Source organism: Solea senegalensis, unplaced genomic scaffold, assembly GCF_019176455.1.
Source record: "Solea senegalensis isolate Sse05_10M unplaced genomic scaffold, IFAPA_SoseM_1 scf7180000014070, whole genome shotgun sequence".
Taxonomy (NCBI): domain Eukaryota; kingdom Metazoa; phylum Chordata; class Actinopteri; order Pleuronectiformes; family Soleidae; genus Solea; species Solea senegalensis.
In genome coordinates, this window is record NW_025320959.1 from 4,006 (window position 1) to 25,709 (window position 21,704).

Sequence of the window (21,704 nt, forward strand, 5' to 3'; positions counted from 1 at the left end):
TGTATGAAGACAGAGGGATTTGTGTTTCACTTTAATTAGATGTAAATGCACTCAAGTGAATTTGAAAACTCACATTGATATAAAAAGTTTGAAGTAAACGTTTTTTGGATTAAGTTTTTTGGATTAAGTTTTCCTTTGTTATTATCTGTGGTGATAGATAAAACACACCGAAAAGTAATTGATACTAAATTTATGAACACATTTCTCACTAAAACCCCAGACAGTAATAATCACCCATTTGATTTTGTGCATTAACCAAACTTAATGTATAAAAAACCCACACACATACAGTTAGATGAAGACTTTACAGTTTATTCCACACAGAGTAACCTTTTGATCTGTTACATTTTATAACAGTTAAAGTTTTGCATAAAACATGTAAAAACTAAAAAGAAACAAAGACAGTGGATTTTCTGCTGTTGTACTACAGTGGACATCCAAAGAGAGTGTACTGCGTGACCATCTCCTCCAAGCCCAAACATGTTGGCCTGTGTTCATCCTTTTGACACTCTGCGTCTGTGGGCCAGTACTCGATCCAGGTTCTCTCACCGAGCACATACTGATACCTGTGGGGAGAGAAGAAGTATCATGAACTCACATGATGTCTTGACATAAAACAAATCATTTCCGGGGTGCAGCATGATAATGTTGCCGGGTGACACAAGATCTAACCACCACAGTTTGTTTAGTATGACACTCATTGATAGAACAGGAGTATAAAGAACACATTTATCACACAAACACTTACGATTGGTCCTTGTGAATATCCTTTGATGTGCCCATGATGAGATACGTTTTCCCTTTACCCAGATCTAAAGCCTCCCTGCAGTGAGGGTAACTGAGGAATGCACGTAGTTTACCCTGGGGACCAACGTCATAATTTCCTGATTTTCAAAATAAGCAGAGAATTCTGGATTAAACACACATCTTAAGCATTGTTGTAAAACATGATTGTTATTTTACCGTTTTCTCAAAAGGAAAAATTGGACATTTTATGAAAATGGCTTTACGTTGTAGCCAAGAATAAGATGAGGGGATTTAAAATGTATAATGTGATACATTTTAGGCAGTTCACACTCACCTTCTTTGATCACTTCCATTATCCGCATTGTGTAAATATCAGTGGACAAACCATCTGTGAAGTCTTCCACTCTCACTTTGTAAACTGAGGACAGATAAGTGGCAGATGATTTTCTTACTTATGAACCTCTTCTTATACAAACATTCTGTTCATTTATAGTTAAAAAAATAATGCAGATCATTCACACTGAGTCTTACCAAAATCTATTTTGCTGGTAGGTGTACTCTCACAGGGTTTAGCTGTGCGTAAATCATTGCTGATTTTACCCTTCTTCTGCATGCTGCAGTTCTCTGGAAATAAACAGCAGACGCACAGTAAAGATACAAACAATAACAGTAAGTCTACATGCTAATGTGTCTCTGGACAAGAAACAAATGCTGCACATACTGTGGATGCACTGTATGACTGTGTGAATGGCAAAACTGTAATATAAAGGTCATCGAGATTAGGAAGGTGCTGGAAATACAGACGTTACCATTGTAACCAGTGTAGTGCAGGTTGTGGGAAACACATTCCTCAACCATACCTATATTTTTTATCATGAATTGGTTTTGGGGATTACCAGATTTATAGAGGTGCAATACTTAACTACTGATGTTAATGATATGAACAATAATAATACATTTTGTGGAACAGGTGAGGAATTTACAGCCAATGATAATTATTTCAGATTTATTGCAGCTAGTAGAAGTTAATAGAAGTGTGACTGCATCCATATTTTATTTCAGTGAGGCAGTTGTTGCTCGTGTGGGTGGCAGAGGTGACTGATTTAATAGGAATGTAGACCTGGACATCATCAGTGTGACAGTGGAAGTGGAGATCATGACGACGTCTAGTGTTACTGAGGGTAAATATTTAGAGGATGAGGAGGTGATGTTGTAAACAGCAGAATGATAAATGATCAGTTCTTTAATGAAGCATGATATTAGTAGATATTATGAGTTCCTTCAGTACTTTCAGCTGCATCTTCAGAGAGACACTATAGTGTTTACCTTCAGCACATGTGCATTCTTCATTTCTACAGAGCCTCAGCAGCTGCCCAGCTTTCCTCTCTGGATGATAGAATTTCACACACTGTGTTTCTGCAATGATAAAGACACCCTTGATGAAATGTGCATTCAATCCAACACTGTTAACACTGCTAATCTGTCTATGTACTCTCTATCCAGATCTATCCAAGTGTCTTTAAGGCTTACGGTCATAATATTCATAGACAGATACAGCCGCTGGTTGCATGACGCCCACTTTCAGAGTCTGGTGGATCCTAAAAGTGATCTCCTCTGATCGTGTGTGAGAAACCTGTGGAGAAATGTAAAGGAAAGATGAGAAGTGAGGTTGTCTGAGAGGTCTGGGACAATATGCTTTTATCACAGTTTGATATTTATCACAATACTCGGGTGCTGATTCAATTTTAAAAAACAATAACCCATGGGTGATATTTCCAAAATCAATGCACATCACATGATGCTCAGTCACTCTGACATTTAGCCACACTGAATGTGTTCATTTAAGTTAGCAGCTACATTAGCCCCTGCTAATTCTTACTACTCAGTGTAAGCTGTTGCTGTAATAAAATAAAATAAAATAAAATCCTGGGAGATTCTCAAAACAGGACAAAGCTCAAATGTGAGCCTTAAATAAACGCGCCAAACATGAAACTGAAAAATGTCTTTTAAAACCCTGGATTGCAATTAAGACTGATTATAATTAAAAAAATTATAATTTGAAGTAAAATGGCAACTCCTTCTTTTGGCCGTTTCTGTTCATCAAGTGAAAACCAACGTTGCCATTCTGGAGGAGAGAACATTTTTCTATTCTATTATACCTTGTCCAGGTAGATGATCAATGAACCTCTCTCTGACAGAACTGTGTTCATCTCATATTTTGCAATGGTACGGGCGCGTCCTTGGGCCAACTAGAAACAAGCATATAGAGTCAGAGACCTTTCAAAGCCATGAACATCATGTTTTTTCATGTTCATTGACCTTTGAATTGTAAGTGAGTGTGTAAAAATCTTACCAAGTCCAGGTCATTTTTGTTGACAGTGAAGCCAGTTAGTAAGCCAATATCCAAGATTGACATAGTTGCATCGTGATCCTTGTTCTTATATCTGTGCAATAAATGGACACATTCGATTAAAGAGTACACAATCATAGTGAGAAAGACATGAAGTAACAAAGCAACCAGGGCTGGTGAGAAAATGTCCTGTAATAAAGTTCCAGTGTGTAAGAATTAATGACATTTTAATAGTTATATTTTGGCTTTATGTGGGGGACCGAGCTCCCATTCCAAAATGTGAAACTGAAGTCAATTCAGGCTGTTGTTGAAACATAGTTGCATAAGATGGTGGATTCTGTAAAGAAAGGCCTTTGCCTTAAGTACATATAAAAGGCTTATTCCAAGGATACAAAAAATGCATTTTTATTTTAAAGTGATGATACAAATATACTTATGGATAGTATATTCAGCTTCTGGCAATAAGCCCTCGTAAAAGTCTTACACTGGACCTTTTAAACCAGCATCATTTCTTAGCCGTACTTACAAGACTTCTATTCTCAGTTTGTATATCGCCTCATTCTCATCCATTTTCTCTGGAAAAGCAAGAAACCAGATGAGCATGTCATCTTTTGTCATGGCACAGAATCATTTTCAAATAGCAGAGGGCATAAAATGACCTGGAATAAGCTCCACTGACAAGTTAAACTTCTGACAGTCACTCTCTTTTTCCGTCGGCAGAGCATAATACAGTGACACCATCTGTTAACACAGGAACAAAGTGCATTTTTATATTGCATGGGTTTAATAGAATGTATTAATACATGATTGAAAAACAGAAACATGCTTTATTTACCTTCAGTGTTGCTTCTCCAGTTCCTGTCGCAGTCACTTTAACATCCTGGTTTATATCATTGATCTGTGAGGATCAAAATAATAACAAAAGAAACCAGATGATCAGAAACTGATGACAACCACTGACACAGTGTGTGACAGAGTGTGCACGCTCACTTTTGATGTTCTGGTCGTGTGGTAGTTGTTCCTGTTGAAGCTGATCTTATCTGGCTTGGCCCTGCCAGGCAAATGGATGTCCACGTTCAGATCATACTCTGGTTCTTTAGCATTCGACCAATATTCTGCTACAGCCTGGTACACTGTTATAGTAGCCTGGACAGAAAAAGAAGAAAACAAGGTTAAATATATAAATTATGTAGAAACAAAAGAGCTAGAGGTCAAGTTGGGATGTCCCGTTACCTGAGTTGAGCCATAGCCTCCACCATCCTGCTGCTGTTTGTTGAACCATTTCACAATAGGTCTAGCATCTTCAAAGGCCTTTATTAACAGAAGGTGAGAAAAGGTTTGAAGCACACCATATAAAGGTCTGCAGTAGTAAATTAACCAAACCATCATTGTGATATTTAAATCTGTATTAAACAGCCCACTCTCTCCTGAGCAATTCATGATAAAGATTCAAGGTGGGTTGTATGCAAAGAGAATAATGTTTCATTCATATAAAGTATTGTCCAGAGCGAATCAAGAAAGCACATGTTAAACAAAAATGAGAGGTGGAGCCTGAATTAAAGATCAGTGAGAAAATATTTGGGTAAATATAGCTTTAGACACTGATAGTCTCTAATTCAAACATATGGAAGGAGTTCTAGTGAAAAATGGCGAAATATTAAATATTTTTCAGGACCCGTAATGAACTCGCAAAGACTCACCTTGGCCTTGACCAGAGCAAGAAGAGCATAAGCTGTGGCCTCTAATGTATAAACACGTCCTTTGGGAACATTCCAGTGGGACAACTCTGTAAGAAAAATTACTTTCTTTTATTATGGGGTAGAACTTGTGCCAAATGTCATCTGATATAGAATAGTTTATCTCACATTCTGACCTGCAGACATGAGAGCTCAATTGAGGAAGGATTTTAAAGGCCAATTCAGATATTATGAATAATATCTGAAGTTTTATAAAAAACAGTTTTTAGTATAAACACGTTAATATTTCTGAAAAAAAATCTTGTAAAATGAATTCCCAGTGAGTGGGACAGAAACCTACAATATTTATATCTTTGGCTAAAATCCTAACATTAATGTGTCACTATATAAATGTGTCAGGCTAATCTAATGGTAACAATTATTCCTTGATGTGTATTATTAGTTTTTTTCTTGTATTGGAAAACTGTAACTGCACCTGGGGAAGCAAAATTGAAGAGGATGTCTTTGTCCAGTTGGTTTTGGTTGGCCAGGGCGTATGACGACATGGCTACAGCATATGGGTTGGTGAGGCTGGACAAACGTCTCTTCAGGTATTCCACGGCTTTGTCAATACTTCCAGGCAGACTCTGGACATCAGGAAAGTAAAAAAGGGAAAAATGATGGGAGAAATGAGTGTGACAGGATGTATCTAATGCTAAAGATGAGAGGATAAGAGAACAGTAATCCACTTATACACCTGAATGTTGTAGCATATCTTCTCTGTGACTCAGAAGCGATTTATGAGTACCATAAGTGACATAATTGACACAATTATTTTGTCAATTATTTGAGAATTCATTAACCCATGAATTCTCTGTTATCATGGTACAGACAAATGCATTTGCATTATGTAATGCCGGTACACAGCCTCTCCAACACCAAGCCTCCTGCAGTGCCTCCTCGTGGCCACACACGGGGTACTGGGACCTTGCGGTCTCAGGCTAAACTGCAGGTGATCTTGGTGCAGGCCCACTGGCATGTGGACACACCCTGGTGTCCGCCAACCTCTGCCCCACTGCCTTGTGGGTATCTCGGGGAGGAGGGAAGGCTATGGGAGTAAACCCAGACCAAAAATGGAGTGGAGCCCCTAAGGCAGCTTGAGGTCACTGCTGACTTCCTGCCTGTCGAGAGAGTGAGGTTGACGCTGTGCAAATTCACCTCACTTAAATCCAAGTTCCCTGCACAAGTCATGGCATGAAAACTGTCACCAAGTCCTGTGGCGATGGGCGAGTGACGAAGCAGCAGGCACGGATATGCTGGAAGCTGTAGCTGCAAACCTGCACATCGGCGGCTCATTCGGCAGTACCCTGAGTGACTGAGGAGCAATATCAGGATCACACTGCTGACCTCTATAGCAAGGAGGGGGTTAGAAAAGGTGCCCTCAAAATTGTTTGCTTCCAAACATCCTGGCCATCCTACCGCAGTTGGTGACATCCCATGCAGTGGAAAAATTAAAAATAAGAAAAGGACCAAAGTGATACCACTCACTGTTGGTGCCTGGAATGTGCGCACTTTAATAGACACAGCTGGAGCAAAAAGACCTGAGAGACGCACTGTTCTTGTGGGAACAGAGCTATAAATGACAAGTTAATGACCCTAAAGCTCAAGGGGGTAAAAAGGAGGCCACCATCATTAGCACCTATGCCCCGACCATGAACAAACCTGACAAAGTCAAAACCAAGTTATATGATGACCTGGAAGCCATCATCGCTGCCACAGCGAGCTCTGACAAATTGCTGAGACTTGGCGACTTAGTTGGAAGTGACCATCAGTCATGGAATGGAATTATAGGTGCACATGGAGTTGGTAAATGTAACAGCAACAGACTTCTATTGCTGAAAACATTCTCTGAGTTTGACCTTCTCATCACCAACACAATTTTCCAACTACCAAACCGCAAGAAAACATCATAGATGAATGATGCAGAGATCCAAGCACTCCTCAGTGAAAAACATCGCCTGGTCATTGAGAGCAGGAGACAGTCGTGTGCTGTGTTTCTCTGACCTGTCCAGTGTGCCAAAGAGTATTTCGGGCTTGGATTGGCCTTCATAGTCACCTGTGCACCCACCAAAACCCACAAAACTGAGACATGCCAGGGTCATCATCAACCATGATGGACGAACTAAGAACATATATCTAAAGCAGGAAAAGGAAACTTAATGTCCAATCCAGGCTAGACCTATATTAAACAAAAATAACTAAAGAAAAGGTATCTATAAATGTAAGAAACTGTCTGTCTGTCACTTGTCAGGCTTCAGACTTGACAAGTGACTTAGTACAACCACCAGTTTGTGCAGTGCCGACTTTGAGAAATGCTTGAAATATCAGTAGCAATACCACAGATATGTCAATAAACCACACATACAGACACAGAGCAAAGCCCCAGTGTATATTCCTTCATCTCTATGTTAATAACAAACACATAAATAGACAAAAAAAAAAACAGCCACATATTGAACGGACACTGCACAAGTACCAATAAATAGTGATAATCAAAACTGATATGATGCAAACAAAATCATCTCCAAAAAATAAACAAACAAATTCTCTACACACAGCTATATAGCTAACAGCTAATACAAAAAACACACGACTGACCATTCTGTAATTTATCTGCCTAATCAAAACTGAACCACCAGAAAATTAAACAGCGGGGTCATTCAAGCTTTAATTTATTTCTTGATATGAAAAACTAATCAGTGCCTCACAGAACTCTGCTTTGTCCATCACTTACGTGGAGTGAGTATGTAACGTTATAATAGTGGTGCAATACAATGCATGCAAGTGAGGTACTCACACCAACTGTGTCAGCACATAGCTGGCGTGACTCCTGCATGGCGATGAGGCAGAACGCCGTCATGGAGGCATCTGTATCCGAGCCTTTCACATCACCCTGCACACATGCACACAGAAAATGTTTTTGTGACATATTTTGTTTTCATCCCAATGAGCTTTTTGTCATTGATGATGTCACTGGAATGAGTTCACACACAATCATCTCTCCATGGATAACCTTCCCGGTTTCTCTGAACATGCCATCAGGTTGCTGTGCATTGAGAATCAGAAACTTGACAGCGTCACAGATCACATTCTTCTGCATTTCCACCAGGTTGGAGGACATGGCAAACACCTTGACAACATAAGCTGTGAGCCTTTGAGAGAAAAGAGAGGGGGTGATTGTTAAGTTACATTAAACACATGAAAAATACATCCACCCTCAGACTGTCAGAGATAGACGAGGATAGGGAAACATTTACATATGAGCTCATTTATGTTTGAATGCCTCACCAGGAGCTGCCTTGGGTCTTGGGCCATGCTGCAAAAGATCCATCTTTTTGTCGGAAGGCAAGCTCATTCTTGTAGCCTGGACACACAAAACACAATATTTTTTTACCAAGTGCCATTCAGTCCATGCATCATACATGTAGGTTAGTTTGAGTAGTCCTGTTCAACTGACTTCTTCATCGAAGGAGCCCTGCAAATCTGTGAATGTTTTTTTATGTCAGTATGTCAGTTTTATTTTGTTGTGCAGAAAATGTTTGAGTATGTGTCTCTGTGACACATTAACACATTCATTTCCATGTCATTATTGTAGCTCTGTACAGGAGTAGTTTGTTATCCATACCACACTGTTTGTTTTGACACAATTTCTGCCACGGAGAGGAATAAAATAAACATCTTTGTGATCTCACCAGTCTTGATATGCTGGAGGGCTTCATTTCGTTTCTGTAAGCCCACAGTTTCCCACTGGTTAGTTTTGTCCAAATACATGGTTGCGATGACAGGTAGAGTCATGTAGATCATGTTCTGCTCTCCGCAGCCGTGTGGCTGCCGGATCAATGAACCCATCAATTTCCCACTAATGACGTTTTCCACCAATGGACCAACTTCACTCCCTGCACATGCATAACCAGACAAATCAAAACATTATCAATCAACATGAAGACACAAGCAAAAAAACGACAATGTCATCATACTGTATTAAAAAACAAAGCACATTGATTTAACTGTGTAAGTCTGTAACGTTTAAAATGCAGAATGTGATATCCCACCTGTCACAGAGATCTGTGTGCTTGTAGGTGTGTTAGGAACCCAGTCTTTCTTTGGAATTCCACTATTGAGGATTTCTTCTTGTTTACCTCCTGGAGAAAGAAACGTAAAGTTTGGGGGGTGGGGGAGTCATTTTAAGTCAATCACAACATAAAATGACTATAAAGTGGAGGCATTCAATGAATGAACTCACCGGCACCTTTGTGTGAGGGGTCTAGAATTATAGTCTGTGGAGACTTAATTAGTACACCTTCAGGCTGGAAAAACAACAACACAAACATTATAATCACGTCTAATGTTTTAAGTTTGTTCTTCTCTGTATATGTTGGTCTATAGCAATGTGGCCGGTTACTATAAGGTGCAATGAAATGCAAAATTACCATTATGTGTCATCAAACGTTTAAAAAAACATGTCAAACTGATGTACTGGTGTTAGACATAACAGTGGTACAGTGAATTGGTTTGGCCACTGCCACCAGCACTTTTAACAAATGATCAAAGACCCAAAACACCCTATGACCCCGGGTTCATCACTGATGATATGTTCAAGTAGCACTAGTCGGTGTATTTCAGAACTAAAATATTCATAAAATATCTTTATTAATTCATTTTCTCATTGACAGTTCTTCAACTGCTTATAGTGTCTACATTTGAACTAAAAGAGAAGACGGTTTGCTGTCGACTAACGATAGGCAATCACCTTTGAACCCATTTTACAGTGAGCATCATTGTTGTTTTGTGTCACTGACAGCTCGATGTGGACAGCGTTTGCATTTTAGACAATGTGTAAATAAGCTCTGCATGATAGGACTGTTAGCATAAAGCAGTGTACATACTGAGGACACAAGCCTTTTGTCTTTCACTGTGGACTTTGTGATATACAGCTCCATATTTGTAGACATACAATGTTTCATGATTTCTCTTAACATTAAAAAAAGATATATTTTAACCCAAATACATCTCTGTTGTCAGTAGTTATACAAACAGCTGAGGCATCAGATTAGAAAACAACAATGTGTATCATCATGTGTGGATTTTGTGAAGGAAGCCTGTAGACAAATAGCTGGTTGTTGTGTGTTATTTGCCCGGCGATATAGACCATATTCTAAAACCCACGCACACGGACAACATGATGATAACTCCATGTAGGAAAGCCCTTGTTTGAACCTGAGCCTTTTTGCCACAAGGCAACAGCACTAACCTCTAACGTGTGGCTCCTTCTTGAGAACATAAATAAACAAATTATTTTGCTGTTGTATGTAGAGATGTTAAATATGACCTTGACTCTTACACATGTGTACATACTCAACATATCTGTTGTCATCTAATGTTAAAGAACATCTTGACACTGTTGTCGTTTGAATATGGCGTCTGTTTCTCTTACCACCACCCGCAGCATCTTCATGATTCCATCATTGAGCGACGAGTCCTTCACAGCTGCTTTGACCTCAATGTCGAATTGTCCGTCCTTCATGGGTATAATGATGAAGGGTACTGATCGTGTAGTCAGAGGCCCGACTTTGACATCCTGGCGATATCGTCTACGTTTAGATGCTGCACTGCACACATCATCCGTCTCAGACAGATCCACACGCACCTTGAGATGGAGAGAGGAGAATAAGGTTACGAGCATACAGTATGAACACAGATGACAAGACACCACAAAGTGAATCAGCTGCAAATGAAATACAGTGTTCACATTTACAGATATTTCCTTTACTTTCAGGTTCCATTAGTCATCATCAATAAAGTAAATATCAATCAAATAACACATAACAATCCACAGCTAATTTAAAGCTGTAGTGTGTAATGTTTGGTTTTTGTTGTTGCCGTTATTATTCTGCATTTGGTCGTTCTTTGTAGTAACATATGTATGCTGTGTCCTTTATTTTTATGGGGAATTTTTTTGTCAAGACATACTATCAGACCAGACTGAGGGTGCACTTGTGTGTACACTGGTGTTGCAGGGTCAAGTGGGGGCAAAAAGCACGTTTCCCGTCAAAGCTGAATGACCGGGTTTTCTGAGCAAAATAATTCACTTCACTTACTGTGTGCGAGTCTGATATGAAACATATGATATTGTGTGAGCTTATTTGACAGTGCTTTGATTGTAACAGACATTTAAATTTACTAGATACACAGTTTTTATAATTAATGCATTAATGCATTGTTATTCGAGGCTATAGAGAAGAACCAGTCAAATAAAAACCTTTCTTTTTCCCTTTTGACTTACAGTGATAAGATCGGGGGTGTAGTTGTGGAGGATTGCCTTAATTTCTAGCTGCTCTCCACGGACAGCAGAGTAGGGCAGTCTAAGGTCAATGAAGAAGTCCTTCCTGACAATCACTTCTAACGGTTCACTGACACAGATTCCTTCAAGAAGAGGAGGAGAAGTAAGTGAAAGAGATTTCACAATAGTCAGGTACAATCATAGATTGTATATACAAATGGACATGGTCTTGCTAATTTGAAAAGTGAAGCCTGGGAAGTAAGATGGAAGTAGCAGTAAGCCAACAGGGACAAATCTGATAGCTGCAAAAAGAAATAAACTTCACTAGAAGTCTATGGGAAATTATCCTACACTCACTTATATTGATTATTATATTTATTATGACAGTAAACAAGGATTAATGGTCTCAGTGGCTACTTTAAGGTCTGCTGCAATAGAATATCATGTCAAAATTGATTATGTTCCCATTTAGAGTAAAATTGATATAAAAGCTATGTCACATATGAGTGGACACCTGTGTAATTGACAGCTGGTATCGACCAATAGGTGCCTGGTAGCAGCTGATGAATGTCCATTTGCAAAAACTGTCATGGTGTTGGTCCAATTCACAAATCTCTAGACTATGTCCATGTTGATATAAAGTCTATGGAAACAAGTGAAACAACAGATATTCACTGAGTGCTCACCATGGGTTGTTGACAGACTAATGCCAGTGAACTGCCAGGTTGTGATTGAGTCTGGTAAAGGAACGTTTTTGTCGAATGCACTGAAACAAAGACAATTGTTAGGATATTAGTGGTGTCATGAGTGTGGATATCTGTGTGTATGTCTGTGTGTGTGTTGCCTCACCAGCTGGGTTTGTTGCAAGAGGGCAGATTGATGTCTGTCCACAGCCAACTTTCAGGGAACTGAGTGCGAGACACTATCTCATTGCTGTCCATGTAACTGTCATCTTCAACCTCACCTAGAGAGACATTAAAAAGGTTTAATATTTGTTTTGTTTCAATCATGGATATCTTCCCTTCCTTGTCACCCATCTCTTACTGCGAGCATTTAGGAGTTGGTCCTCTTTATTCTCAGCTCGCTGGTGTGTCATCTCATTGCAACAGTGCACGAAGGCCTGAACACATTCGGCACCATCAGTGATGTACTCACTGCGCCTCTCACAGGTGTATCTAAGCTTGGTTTCCCTCATGCCCTCAAGACAACACTCACGTTGAAGATCAGTTTTATACTGACTTACTAGAAAGCAAGACAGTTGTGGAGGAGAGAAACAGAGGTTATAGGATGAATGGTGACAAAGAATTTCTTTCTACCCAGAATGATAAGTTTTGAATAAGGATAAACTTAAAAGTCAGTCAAAATGTCAAACTACAGACAATAAAATACCTAATGTGACTGCACATTAAATCACTGATGATTTAGAGCTGTGGTTCTTACTTAAGCTGGTTGTGACGTCCATAATAGTGTTTCTTCTTCTCCTTTTGCTGGGGGCCGGACATTTTAGTTCTGAAAATGCAACACAGACAAAACAAGGTCAGACTACGCTCGTCTTTTACAAGCTACAGATAAATATTCAAAATATTCAATTTCATGCCTTATTTACTGAACAGTTTCAACTTTATATTAAAGCTCTTTGTCTCCCCAAAATACAAATGTCAAATAATCTTTTTAGTAGTTCAAGAAAACTGTTGTCAGCTCAACACAAAGGTGGTGAGAAGAAGAAGTCTATATTTAAGAAACAGTGCCTCTCATTCTATTTCAGTAGGGGGCACACTGGCTACTTGACAGTCAATCTCAAATGAGGCCCCCAAAACTTCTGCACCAAATTATTTTCCAAGACAATTTTGCCTATCGTTAAATGAGAAAAAGGAGAAACCAAAAGATCTGAGAGTAAAACAGTGTCACCTTGTCTGTAAGGAGTTCCAGAAGCTGTGCTGGACTCAAACAACAGCCCAGCATCGTAGAACACATTCATACCATCCTTTCCTCCACCAGGGGTGCAGCCTGTGTCATATTTCTCCACAATGTCCCACACCTGAACAGAGTGGAAGACATTTTCACACAGAAATACACAAGACTGACAGAAAAATATAAACAATAACACACTTACATATAGTTTGTCGTATAATGTATCAATCTGGACAAAACATATACTTAAAAATTATCTCTTTTTTTTTTACAACACTTTTTATGTTGTACACCTTTCAAATATATTCAAAGACGAAAATGTATGAAAAAAAAATGCCTTTTTCTGGGTGAGGCGGTGCTTGTTATTCAGGACATAGACTCCTTTGTCAACTGCCACCAGTCCAACTGCAGCTCCTGGATCTCCAGTAACCTTCAGACCAAACATCCTTCGAGGCTCATAGGATGCAGCAGGTCTCGATGATTCTAACTTCAGCTGATTGTAAAGAAAAGAGAACATTTTGTGTTTGTTAAAGCAGAACACACACACACACACACACACACTATTATTATTATTATTATTATTATTATTATTATTACAATGACAATATCATTATTACACATTATAAACATTATAAATATTGTATTCTATTAATTTACTTAGTTTAACTCCACTATATCAATATTGTGTGTCTCACTGAGCCCATGCAGGAGTCCTTGACATCCACCCAGACAGAGTCTGATACCACTTCATTGTCATTTGGATGGTAGTAGGCTATGATGCGGAATGATGGCAGCATGTCTTTGATGATGGGAACGATCAGGGAAATCAGTACTTGTCCTTTTGTCCTGTAACGGCCATGTTGGATCAACTGACCTCTGCTCAGGATCTGGGGACACAGATTAAAACATCAACATGGACCCAAACATGCTGATACAGAACGATCAGTAGGTCATAGCATGTGGCTCACCAGGTATGTGATATCAGTGTCTTGATTTGACTGCCTGTTCAAGTTGAGGTTGAACTTCAGATTGTCTCCTAACTCAAGCTCTGCTGTATCCACACCTGTGAAAAACAATTTTGTGATGAGTTCTGCACAATGAAAAGATTTCATGGTACTCTGCCATTATTAATGTGTTTTACCATTTGAAGTTACAGTATTTCAGGATTTTATTTACCTATGTGGATGTAGCTGTTGCTTTTAGTTTTATATGGAAGAGCTACCATGGTGGCTGATGCTTGTCTTTCCGCTAAAATACGAGGATCACTGGTTTTTGCCTAAAATCAGAGACACACAGGTTTACAAACACAGCAATGTAAAGAAATACAAAAGGTCATAGACCTGTACTGTTCTATCCAGTCGTATCGATAGTGAATTACTGACTAAACTGAAAGGTTTTTAAGACAATATCTTGCTTAGTTAAAGGTAGAGTATGCAGCATTTTTCAAAAAAAGTTTAATGTCAAATATGGTTAATGTATGTTAAAGTCATGATTAGGAATTGGAATCTAATGGAAAGCACAACACTGCTGGGGATTGTTTCTGTGGGTGTTACAGTTGCTATGCAGTGATTGACAATGGAGTGCCTTTGTTCTGACCGCTCGTGGAGGAAACTTAGGGTGGGAGATGTTGTGATGCTAATATTTTGTTTTGCTGTTTTGGGTTTTGTGGTTGAATGTCAATGGTATTCCTGCCAATGTGTGCGCGATCAATAACAAGAATCTTGATGTCCATCCATCCGTCCATCCATCTTCTACCGCTTTATCCTCCACAGGAGGGTCACGGGGGCGCTGTGCCAATCTCAGCTGACATAGGGCGATAGGCGGGGTCACACCCTGGACAGTTCGCCAGTCCAAGGCCACAAAAAGAGAAAAACAACTATTCATCCATTCACTCTCAAAACTACGGTCAATTTTGAGTGTCCAATTTACCTAATCCCCATATTGCATGTTTTTGGATTGTGGGAGGAAACCGGAGAACCCGGAGAATACCCACGCACACACTGTGAGAACACGCAAACTTGGTCCCTGTTCCAACTGGGGCTCGAACGCGAGGGCTCTTGCTGCTACACCAACCGTGTGACCGTTCAATGACTATATTAGTAAAAATGTGAGGAATACTTTTGGAACAGTTTCTCTAATCTGTAAATGGTAGTCCATCTAGACAGTATTATGTTAATCAGAAGTAAATGACGCTGCAGAATTTGGCCATGGTGCCACTCTATTTTAAATATTGCAAGTAGATATCAAGCTTCCATTAAAAACAAAGTATAACTGGAAACGAAAAAAAACTTACAGTGATTCTCAGATCTGGTGCTCTTGCCTCTGTATTGATGGTAAGCTTTGCAAGGCCATTAGCTGCAGTCAAACCCTTCACTTCACCTGGATTCACCACCACAGCAACACCTTGAGCTGGAGTTTCATCTGGATTCACAACTTCAATCTGCCATGAAAGAAACAAACAGCCAAACAATAAGAATATATTGAACTGAACTGTCAAATTATTCAGCAATTAGAATTATATTATTATATATTATAATTGTAAATTATGAGTAAATGCATTACCGAAACATCGAAGGACATTCCTGGTTTGAAATATTTGGGCGTTCTCTTGAAGTGAATGGTGTAGGGGGATGTAACAATCTGGATGCCTCTCACCTCTGCCTCCACCATTTCACTACCTGTTGAATTGATGTAGAAACACACACACTAACACTTTAACAGAAGGTGTTTGAAATTTTATTATTGATCATCAATGAAATTAAAATCCAACATGATCATGTGACACAGACTGTTTTTCTTACCACTCTCTGTCAGCACACTGACTGCTACAAATATGGAACTCCCCACAAGCTGGTCGATATTCTGGAAGGTCTGTGTGATGTGTTCCCTCTTCAGTTTGGCCACTCCAGCACCATTTTCAATCTAATGCAACATAGAGAAAAAGTGGACATTTAGAGGTAAGCTACAAAATATGTAACACTTACATCAACTTTGATTTATTTGGATCATCATAAAAACATAAATAATTTAACTGGTGGTGACAACAGGCAACTGTAAAAATGGAAATCCTAAATAGTTTTCTTCTCGCTGATTGTGTCTCACAAAACAAAACAATGACAACTGGTAATCTGACTAAAAAATGCAAGCATGTCCTCACCGCTACTCTCTGAAGAGCGTTTGGAAAGCTCCTCTTGTGACCCTCGAGCATAACCCCAAATACCACGTATGCTGTGCCAGTTACCTCTTCACCAAACAGATACCTGAAGCCACAAGAAACAGTTTCAATGGAAGCCAGACAAAAACAGCAACACAACCTCTTAATGACATCATTTATTTTCTCTTCCACTCAGCCTTTAATGATTCCAGTTCTGAAAGCCACAAAAACAAAAAACCATACGTACGTAGCTTTGATGTTGACATTGAGCTCTGGACTGTCCTTATAGAAGAAGGAGCTCTCAGGCATCAACTTCACCTCAAAACTCGGCAGCACTGGAAATATAAATTAAACTTATGTGTCCAACACCAGAAAGTGAATAAATACTTACATCATAAGTTAAAAGGTAAACTTCAGGTAAAAGGGACGCACCATATTCCTTGACCTCAAACTCTGCAGTGTAGCTCTGCTGTGGGTTCTTGTGGAATTTGGCCACCACTTTCCAGACTCCAGGACTGCGCGCGCGCACACACACACACAGGCTAAGTATTCAGGAGTCTCACTGTTTTGTCATGTTGTGTGTGTCTCCAAATTTAAACCAACATTTGTCTTTAGACTACATTTCTAACAATACTAACTAAAGATAAATTATAATATTAATATAGCTATATCACACAGGTTAGTTAAGATTGTGTATCTTTCTGTTTATGATAAAGATCAGTGGATAGTTTTTACTGGACAATGTGCTGGACTAGCCTATTTTATGTCTCTTGGCAACAGCCAACAGTGTCAGGCTGTTTCCCCTCGTTACCAATGTCCATGTGAAGCTATGCTAATTATCCCCTGGATCTTATAACATTTTTATGAGATGTTATAAGAGTGGTAAATATCTTCTGATCAAATTTATAAATATTAAAACAAAATAAAACTAACCTGACAACTTCACCAAGTTGGAAATCACCAGCATGGATTCCTGATTTTGGAGAGACTGAATCAACAGGTAAAGTGATTCCTTCAGGAGTCTAAAAAAAAGAAAACACAACACAAAAAAACTGGAAAATGGAACCGAAATGGAACCATTAACAGTGACCCAGACATCTTTACAAATGAGTGCAGTAAAATTGTGGCACAAACAAGACTTGGAACAAATGATCATCCTTGGTTGTCAGTTCAATGATTGTCACTTGGCTATTTTGCCAAAGAGGCTTGACACACTGTTGTGAAGCTGAAGAGTAAAATGATTCTGTATTCTCATTGTAGTTAAATGCAATACCATAATCTCAATGTCAATGGAAGAATCCTTAAGATTGTTTTCATCCCTCTCCACGGGCTCCATGCGAGGTGTCACTGCAAACATCCTGTAAAGAACTGACAGGAAGAGAAAGAGGCTGATTAGACTGATTCCCTTTAAAAATGCAGAGTGTTAGAAATTGACATGAATAAATCCACACCGTGATACACAGTGTGTTCTGATGTACTATCATATGTGGACTACTGTCACAGATATGTGTGTGTGTTGTTTAGCACCGATGTTGTACTGAACGCACCTTTACTGCTGGGGGTGTAGAGGCTCTTGTCAGTCTGGATGAAGATGTAGCCGGACTGGAAGGACACAAGGACGACTTTCTCCAGCAGGCGGTCAGGAAACTGAGCTTGCAGGTAGACATACTGCTTCACGGTGGGATCCCTGTTAAACCCTTCAGCGGGGATCTGAAGGCAGCAGAGGAATCAGTAATGAGGAGCAGGACAGGTGTATATGATTAGACCTTAGTGATCCAACACCGAGGTAATTCACTTTTTACAGCAGCAAAATGGCAAATTTTGCAAACGGCCACCTCATATTGACAAGCCAATATAATGTCACAACATTTATATCAATCCAGAGGCATTAATTTTTTGTATTTATGAAGGGAGAGTTGGACTACTGTGTCAAGTCAGAATGGTCTGGACTATGTAGTGGCTAATACATGTGTGAAAATAATGTCTCATTCTATCTGAACAATTTAAACTCAAACAATCATGACATTGTCATCTTGAAATAGTCCAGAAAGCTATTTTTATTCAATAATAATTTAATATTGTATTCTCATTGTAATAATGAGAACAATAACGTTACACTACACTGTAGATCTCCCAACTACACTCATTATTGGAAATGAATGAATATTGTTTCATTTACCTTTATTTGTCCAAGTGCCTGGAATTGATTTCCAGTGTTAAGGGTCACACTTGTGGTCTTCAGCGTTATGAGCTTGGTTGGATGGTTCATCACCTTGATGTGAACCTGTATGTCTCCCCCTGTACAGTCTTGACACTCCACAAAGATGTTCTCTGTTGTTCCTACACGCAACATGTTTGGGGCAGACATCACCTTCCTATAGAGACCAGGAAATAAAATACTCTTGTCAGACTGCACCATGAATTATGCTTTTATTTTTATCAAGCAATCACTTGGTTTGCTGATGATCTGTCTAAAAGAACGCAGTGTATTCCAGTGGCTGGTTCCTCTGGACCCATTTATTCTCCATTTACATCAACAGTCTATATGACAATTTGTCAAGTTATATTATTTTTATGCTGATGACACCATAATATATTGCTGCTCTCATTCAATTTCACAGGCATTTTTAGTTTCTCAGAGTGAAGCTTGACTTCTATGATCAAAATAAATCTTGCTTCTCCCTCAGACCTCAGAAGCTTCTTGTATCAGCAACCCTCCTTTCGATTGATTATAGCAACGTCCTGTATTGGAGTGCTTCAGCCAAATGTCTCCAGTCTTTGGATTCTTATCACTGTGCCTTGTGTTTCATAACTGGTTGTAGTCACCTCACACACCACTGAAAAACTATATCTTAGATCTGGCTGGCCTTTGTTGAGTGTACGCAGATCAACACACTTGCTGACTCTGATTTAAAAGGCTCTTCTTGCTTCAGTTCCCTCCTATTTATGTGTATTTCTGTGAAGAACAAGCCACTACACCTTACGCTCCAGAGACATCTTTCATTTGACTGTTTCTCATGTTCAGAATGATCTGGGGAAAAGAGCGTTCAGTTTTGCTGCCCCCTCTGCTTGGATTACTCTCTAATCTGAATTGAAAATGACAAAACTAATTTCATGCGAAGCCTTTCGCTCCATTTTAAGTGCCTGTGTTCTTAAAATTGTTCTTAAAAACTCCTGCTCTTTAACTGTCAACTAGTTTTCACTTTTAAATCACTGTTTTATTTTTAATTTATTGTAATCCGTTTCTTGTGTTTGTGATATTCATATATATATATATATATAACTGACATCTTGGCCAGGTCACCCTTGTAAATGAGATCTCAATTTCAATGGTTCTTATACCTGGTTAAATAAATAAACGAATAAATGAATAAATGAATAAATCTTAGTCTGTGTTTGAGTTTAAATACATTCAATTAACAAGAAAAAAGATTTATTTGCTGATTTGCTGCTTCTTGCTCAGTCAGTCTATCAGTCTATGGACTTATGTCATCTATGGATTTTCTTGATTCAACACTCAGTACACCGAGATCTGTACATCAGTTCATCACGGATCCTCGTCTGTTGTAACATCACTGTGCAAACGCAGGACAATCGTTTGACAAACATACTGGCATCATTTCATCAAGACCAGATTACATTGTCTTATGTGGCACAAACTGCATACTAGAAAACAGCTATTTGTGAGTATAATACAAGTTAAATGGAGCTGAATCCGTTATTTTAAATGGGGAATACCTAATGTGGCTGTTGTTCCAATTACACTATAATCAGACAGACTGCACATTGAACGCATTCAATGAGTCAAATTAAGCTCAGGCAGGATAAAGGTGAGGCCGATCTACTCACAGTGGAGAGCCGTCAACCAGAGAAGTCACAGAGGCAAAGGCCAGAGAGGCCAGCAGCCACAGCGGAGTCCCACCCATCATCCTTCCTGATCCTGTGCGGCTGTCAATGTAGATGGTTGCTCCACAGCTTGCTCCTTTTATCCTCTCACCTCCCTCCTTCAGTTCCCCACTGACTCATCATCTTCTTCCCAAACGTTCTGTACACATGTATGTAAACACAAAGCAGCAGCAGTTGAAAAATGGTTCAGGTCTGTTGAAGGTTATCTCCGTCCAGAGGATAAAATAAACATTAGAAAATCAATGACTGTCCAGTAATTACCAGATTTCCACACATACAACTGAATCGACAATCTAATGTTCTGAATTTCTAATATGTTTTATGACACATTTCTTTTTGGTGTCTTTTTGTTGTTTGGCGATTTAAAAGTCATTTTAGTTCTTCAGAGCTTGTTAAATCACCACATAGACCTGAACACAGTAAATGCACGCAAACTCACAAAGAGCTTGTGAAATGAGCATTGCGTAATGCCTGCTTAAGTATCAGGCAAGGGTTTCTTTTGCAGTTGTAGCATCATGGAATTTCCTCCATTGTATAGCATAACACAGATTGTATAGCTTTGTTTATTTATTTATTTGATTATGTACAGCTAGGTATTGTATTTTATAGAAACATTGATGTGAAGTGTCCCTTCACGCCAGTTTAACCCCAGGCATCAATTTAATTTACTATCATCTTAAGGACATAAAATATGAATCCGTAACGCTTTTATAACAGCTAATGAAAGTGGACATTCTTGTACTCTAATGACTTAAGAGTATGGTTAATCTATGTATTTGAAAAATTGAAATTTGAGTTGCAAAATTTGTCGAGAGAGAGAGAGAGAGAGAGACTTAACAGACTTTTTGTCTATATACTATGTAAATTGATTCACTGGGATAAAGGGGCAGACTTGGACAATGTTGTGTTTGTATGTCAATTGTATTTGAGTGTTTTTTTTATTTGTGAATGAAATTAAATAAATCAACTCTATGCTGTTAGCCCACAGAACAGCATACAGAATTTGCCAGAATTTTAATTCTGCCATCCATTAACTTAAAAATATGCAAATGGTGATGCTGATGCTGAGCTTAAAATTGGTCTCCATGTCAGTCCAGTTGGTGAAACATGTTTGCATTTTAAAAGTCTAATTCTATTTGGACTAACAAATTACTTTTTTCTGTCATGCAAATGGAATGAGCAGAAACATAGGAAATGAGAGTATCTTCTATTAATATATCTCATCTTCATTGATGAGATGATTATTTGAAATCCAGGTTATTCAAAATGAATGAACCAGGCCAACTGGTATTTATTGCCACAACAAATTTGAGTTGAGTTTGAACTTCAAAACAATGACCTGTCTCTGCCTTTCATTAATTTATTTGATTATATACATTTATTTATTTGATTATGTACAGTCCCGCAGTGTAAATTTCCCCGCTGCGGCACAAATAAAGGACTATCTTATCTTATCTTAATACACTTTGCCAAGGCACATATTTTGTTTAAGCATGGCATGGCACCCTCCACATTCTCTGAGATTTTAGTCTGCCTAGAGCAGCCACAGTGTGTCAGTGTTCAGCACACCAACAACCCTCTATTTGGACACAAACAAACTTTGTTTGATGAGTAATACTA

At 38.9% G+C, this 21,704-nt stretch overlaps 1 protein-coding gene across 1 annotated transcript; it reads right to left on the bottom strand.

Annotated features, from left to right (window-relative positions):
* Positions 1-291: 291 nt before the first annotated feature.
* LOC122760818 (complement C3-like) lies at positions 292-20,214 on the bottom strand. Its single transcript, XM_044015991.1, has 43 exons — positions 20,028-20,214; positions 18,358-18,553; positions 17,726-17,888; positions 17,452-17,546; positions 17,112-17,200; positions 16,611-16,693; positions 16,426-16,513; positions 16,182-16,284; positions 15,826-15,946; positions 15,587-15,702; positions 15,318-15,464; positions 14,201-14,300; positions 13,993-14,087; positions 13,720-13,911; positions 13,362-13,517; positions 13,022-13,151; positions 12,554-12,622; positions 12,158-12,355; positions 11,963-12,077; positions 11,800-11,879; positions 11,117-11,256; positions 10,268-10,480; positions 9,077-9,140; positions 8,886-8,975; positions 8,526-8,729; positions 8,122-8,197; positions 7,826-7,985; positions 7,631-7,726; positions 5,270-5,420; positions 4,798-4,883; positions 4,331-4,408; positions 4,088-4,243; positions 3,933-3,995; positions 3,757-3,838; positions 3,624-3,672; positions 3,101-3,191; positions 2,907-2,996; positions 2,278-2,380; positions 2,074-2,163; positions 1,279-1,371; positions 1,082-1,165; positions 749-884; positions 292-566 (listed from the first exon to the last, which is right to left on the bottom strand). The coding sequence occupies exons 1-43, from the start codon at positions 20,105-20,107 to the stop codon at positions 425-427; spliced, it is 4,953 nt and encodes a 1,650-aa protein (XP_043871926.1). The 5' UTR covers positions 20,108-20,214; the 3' UTR covers positions 292-424.
* Positions 20,215-21,704: the final 1,490 nt, after the last annotated feature.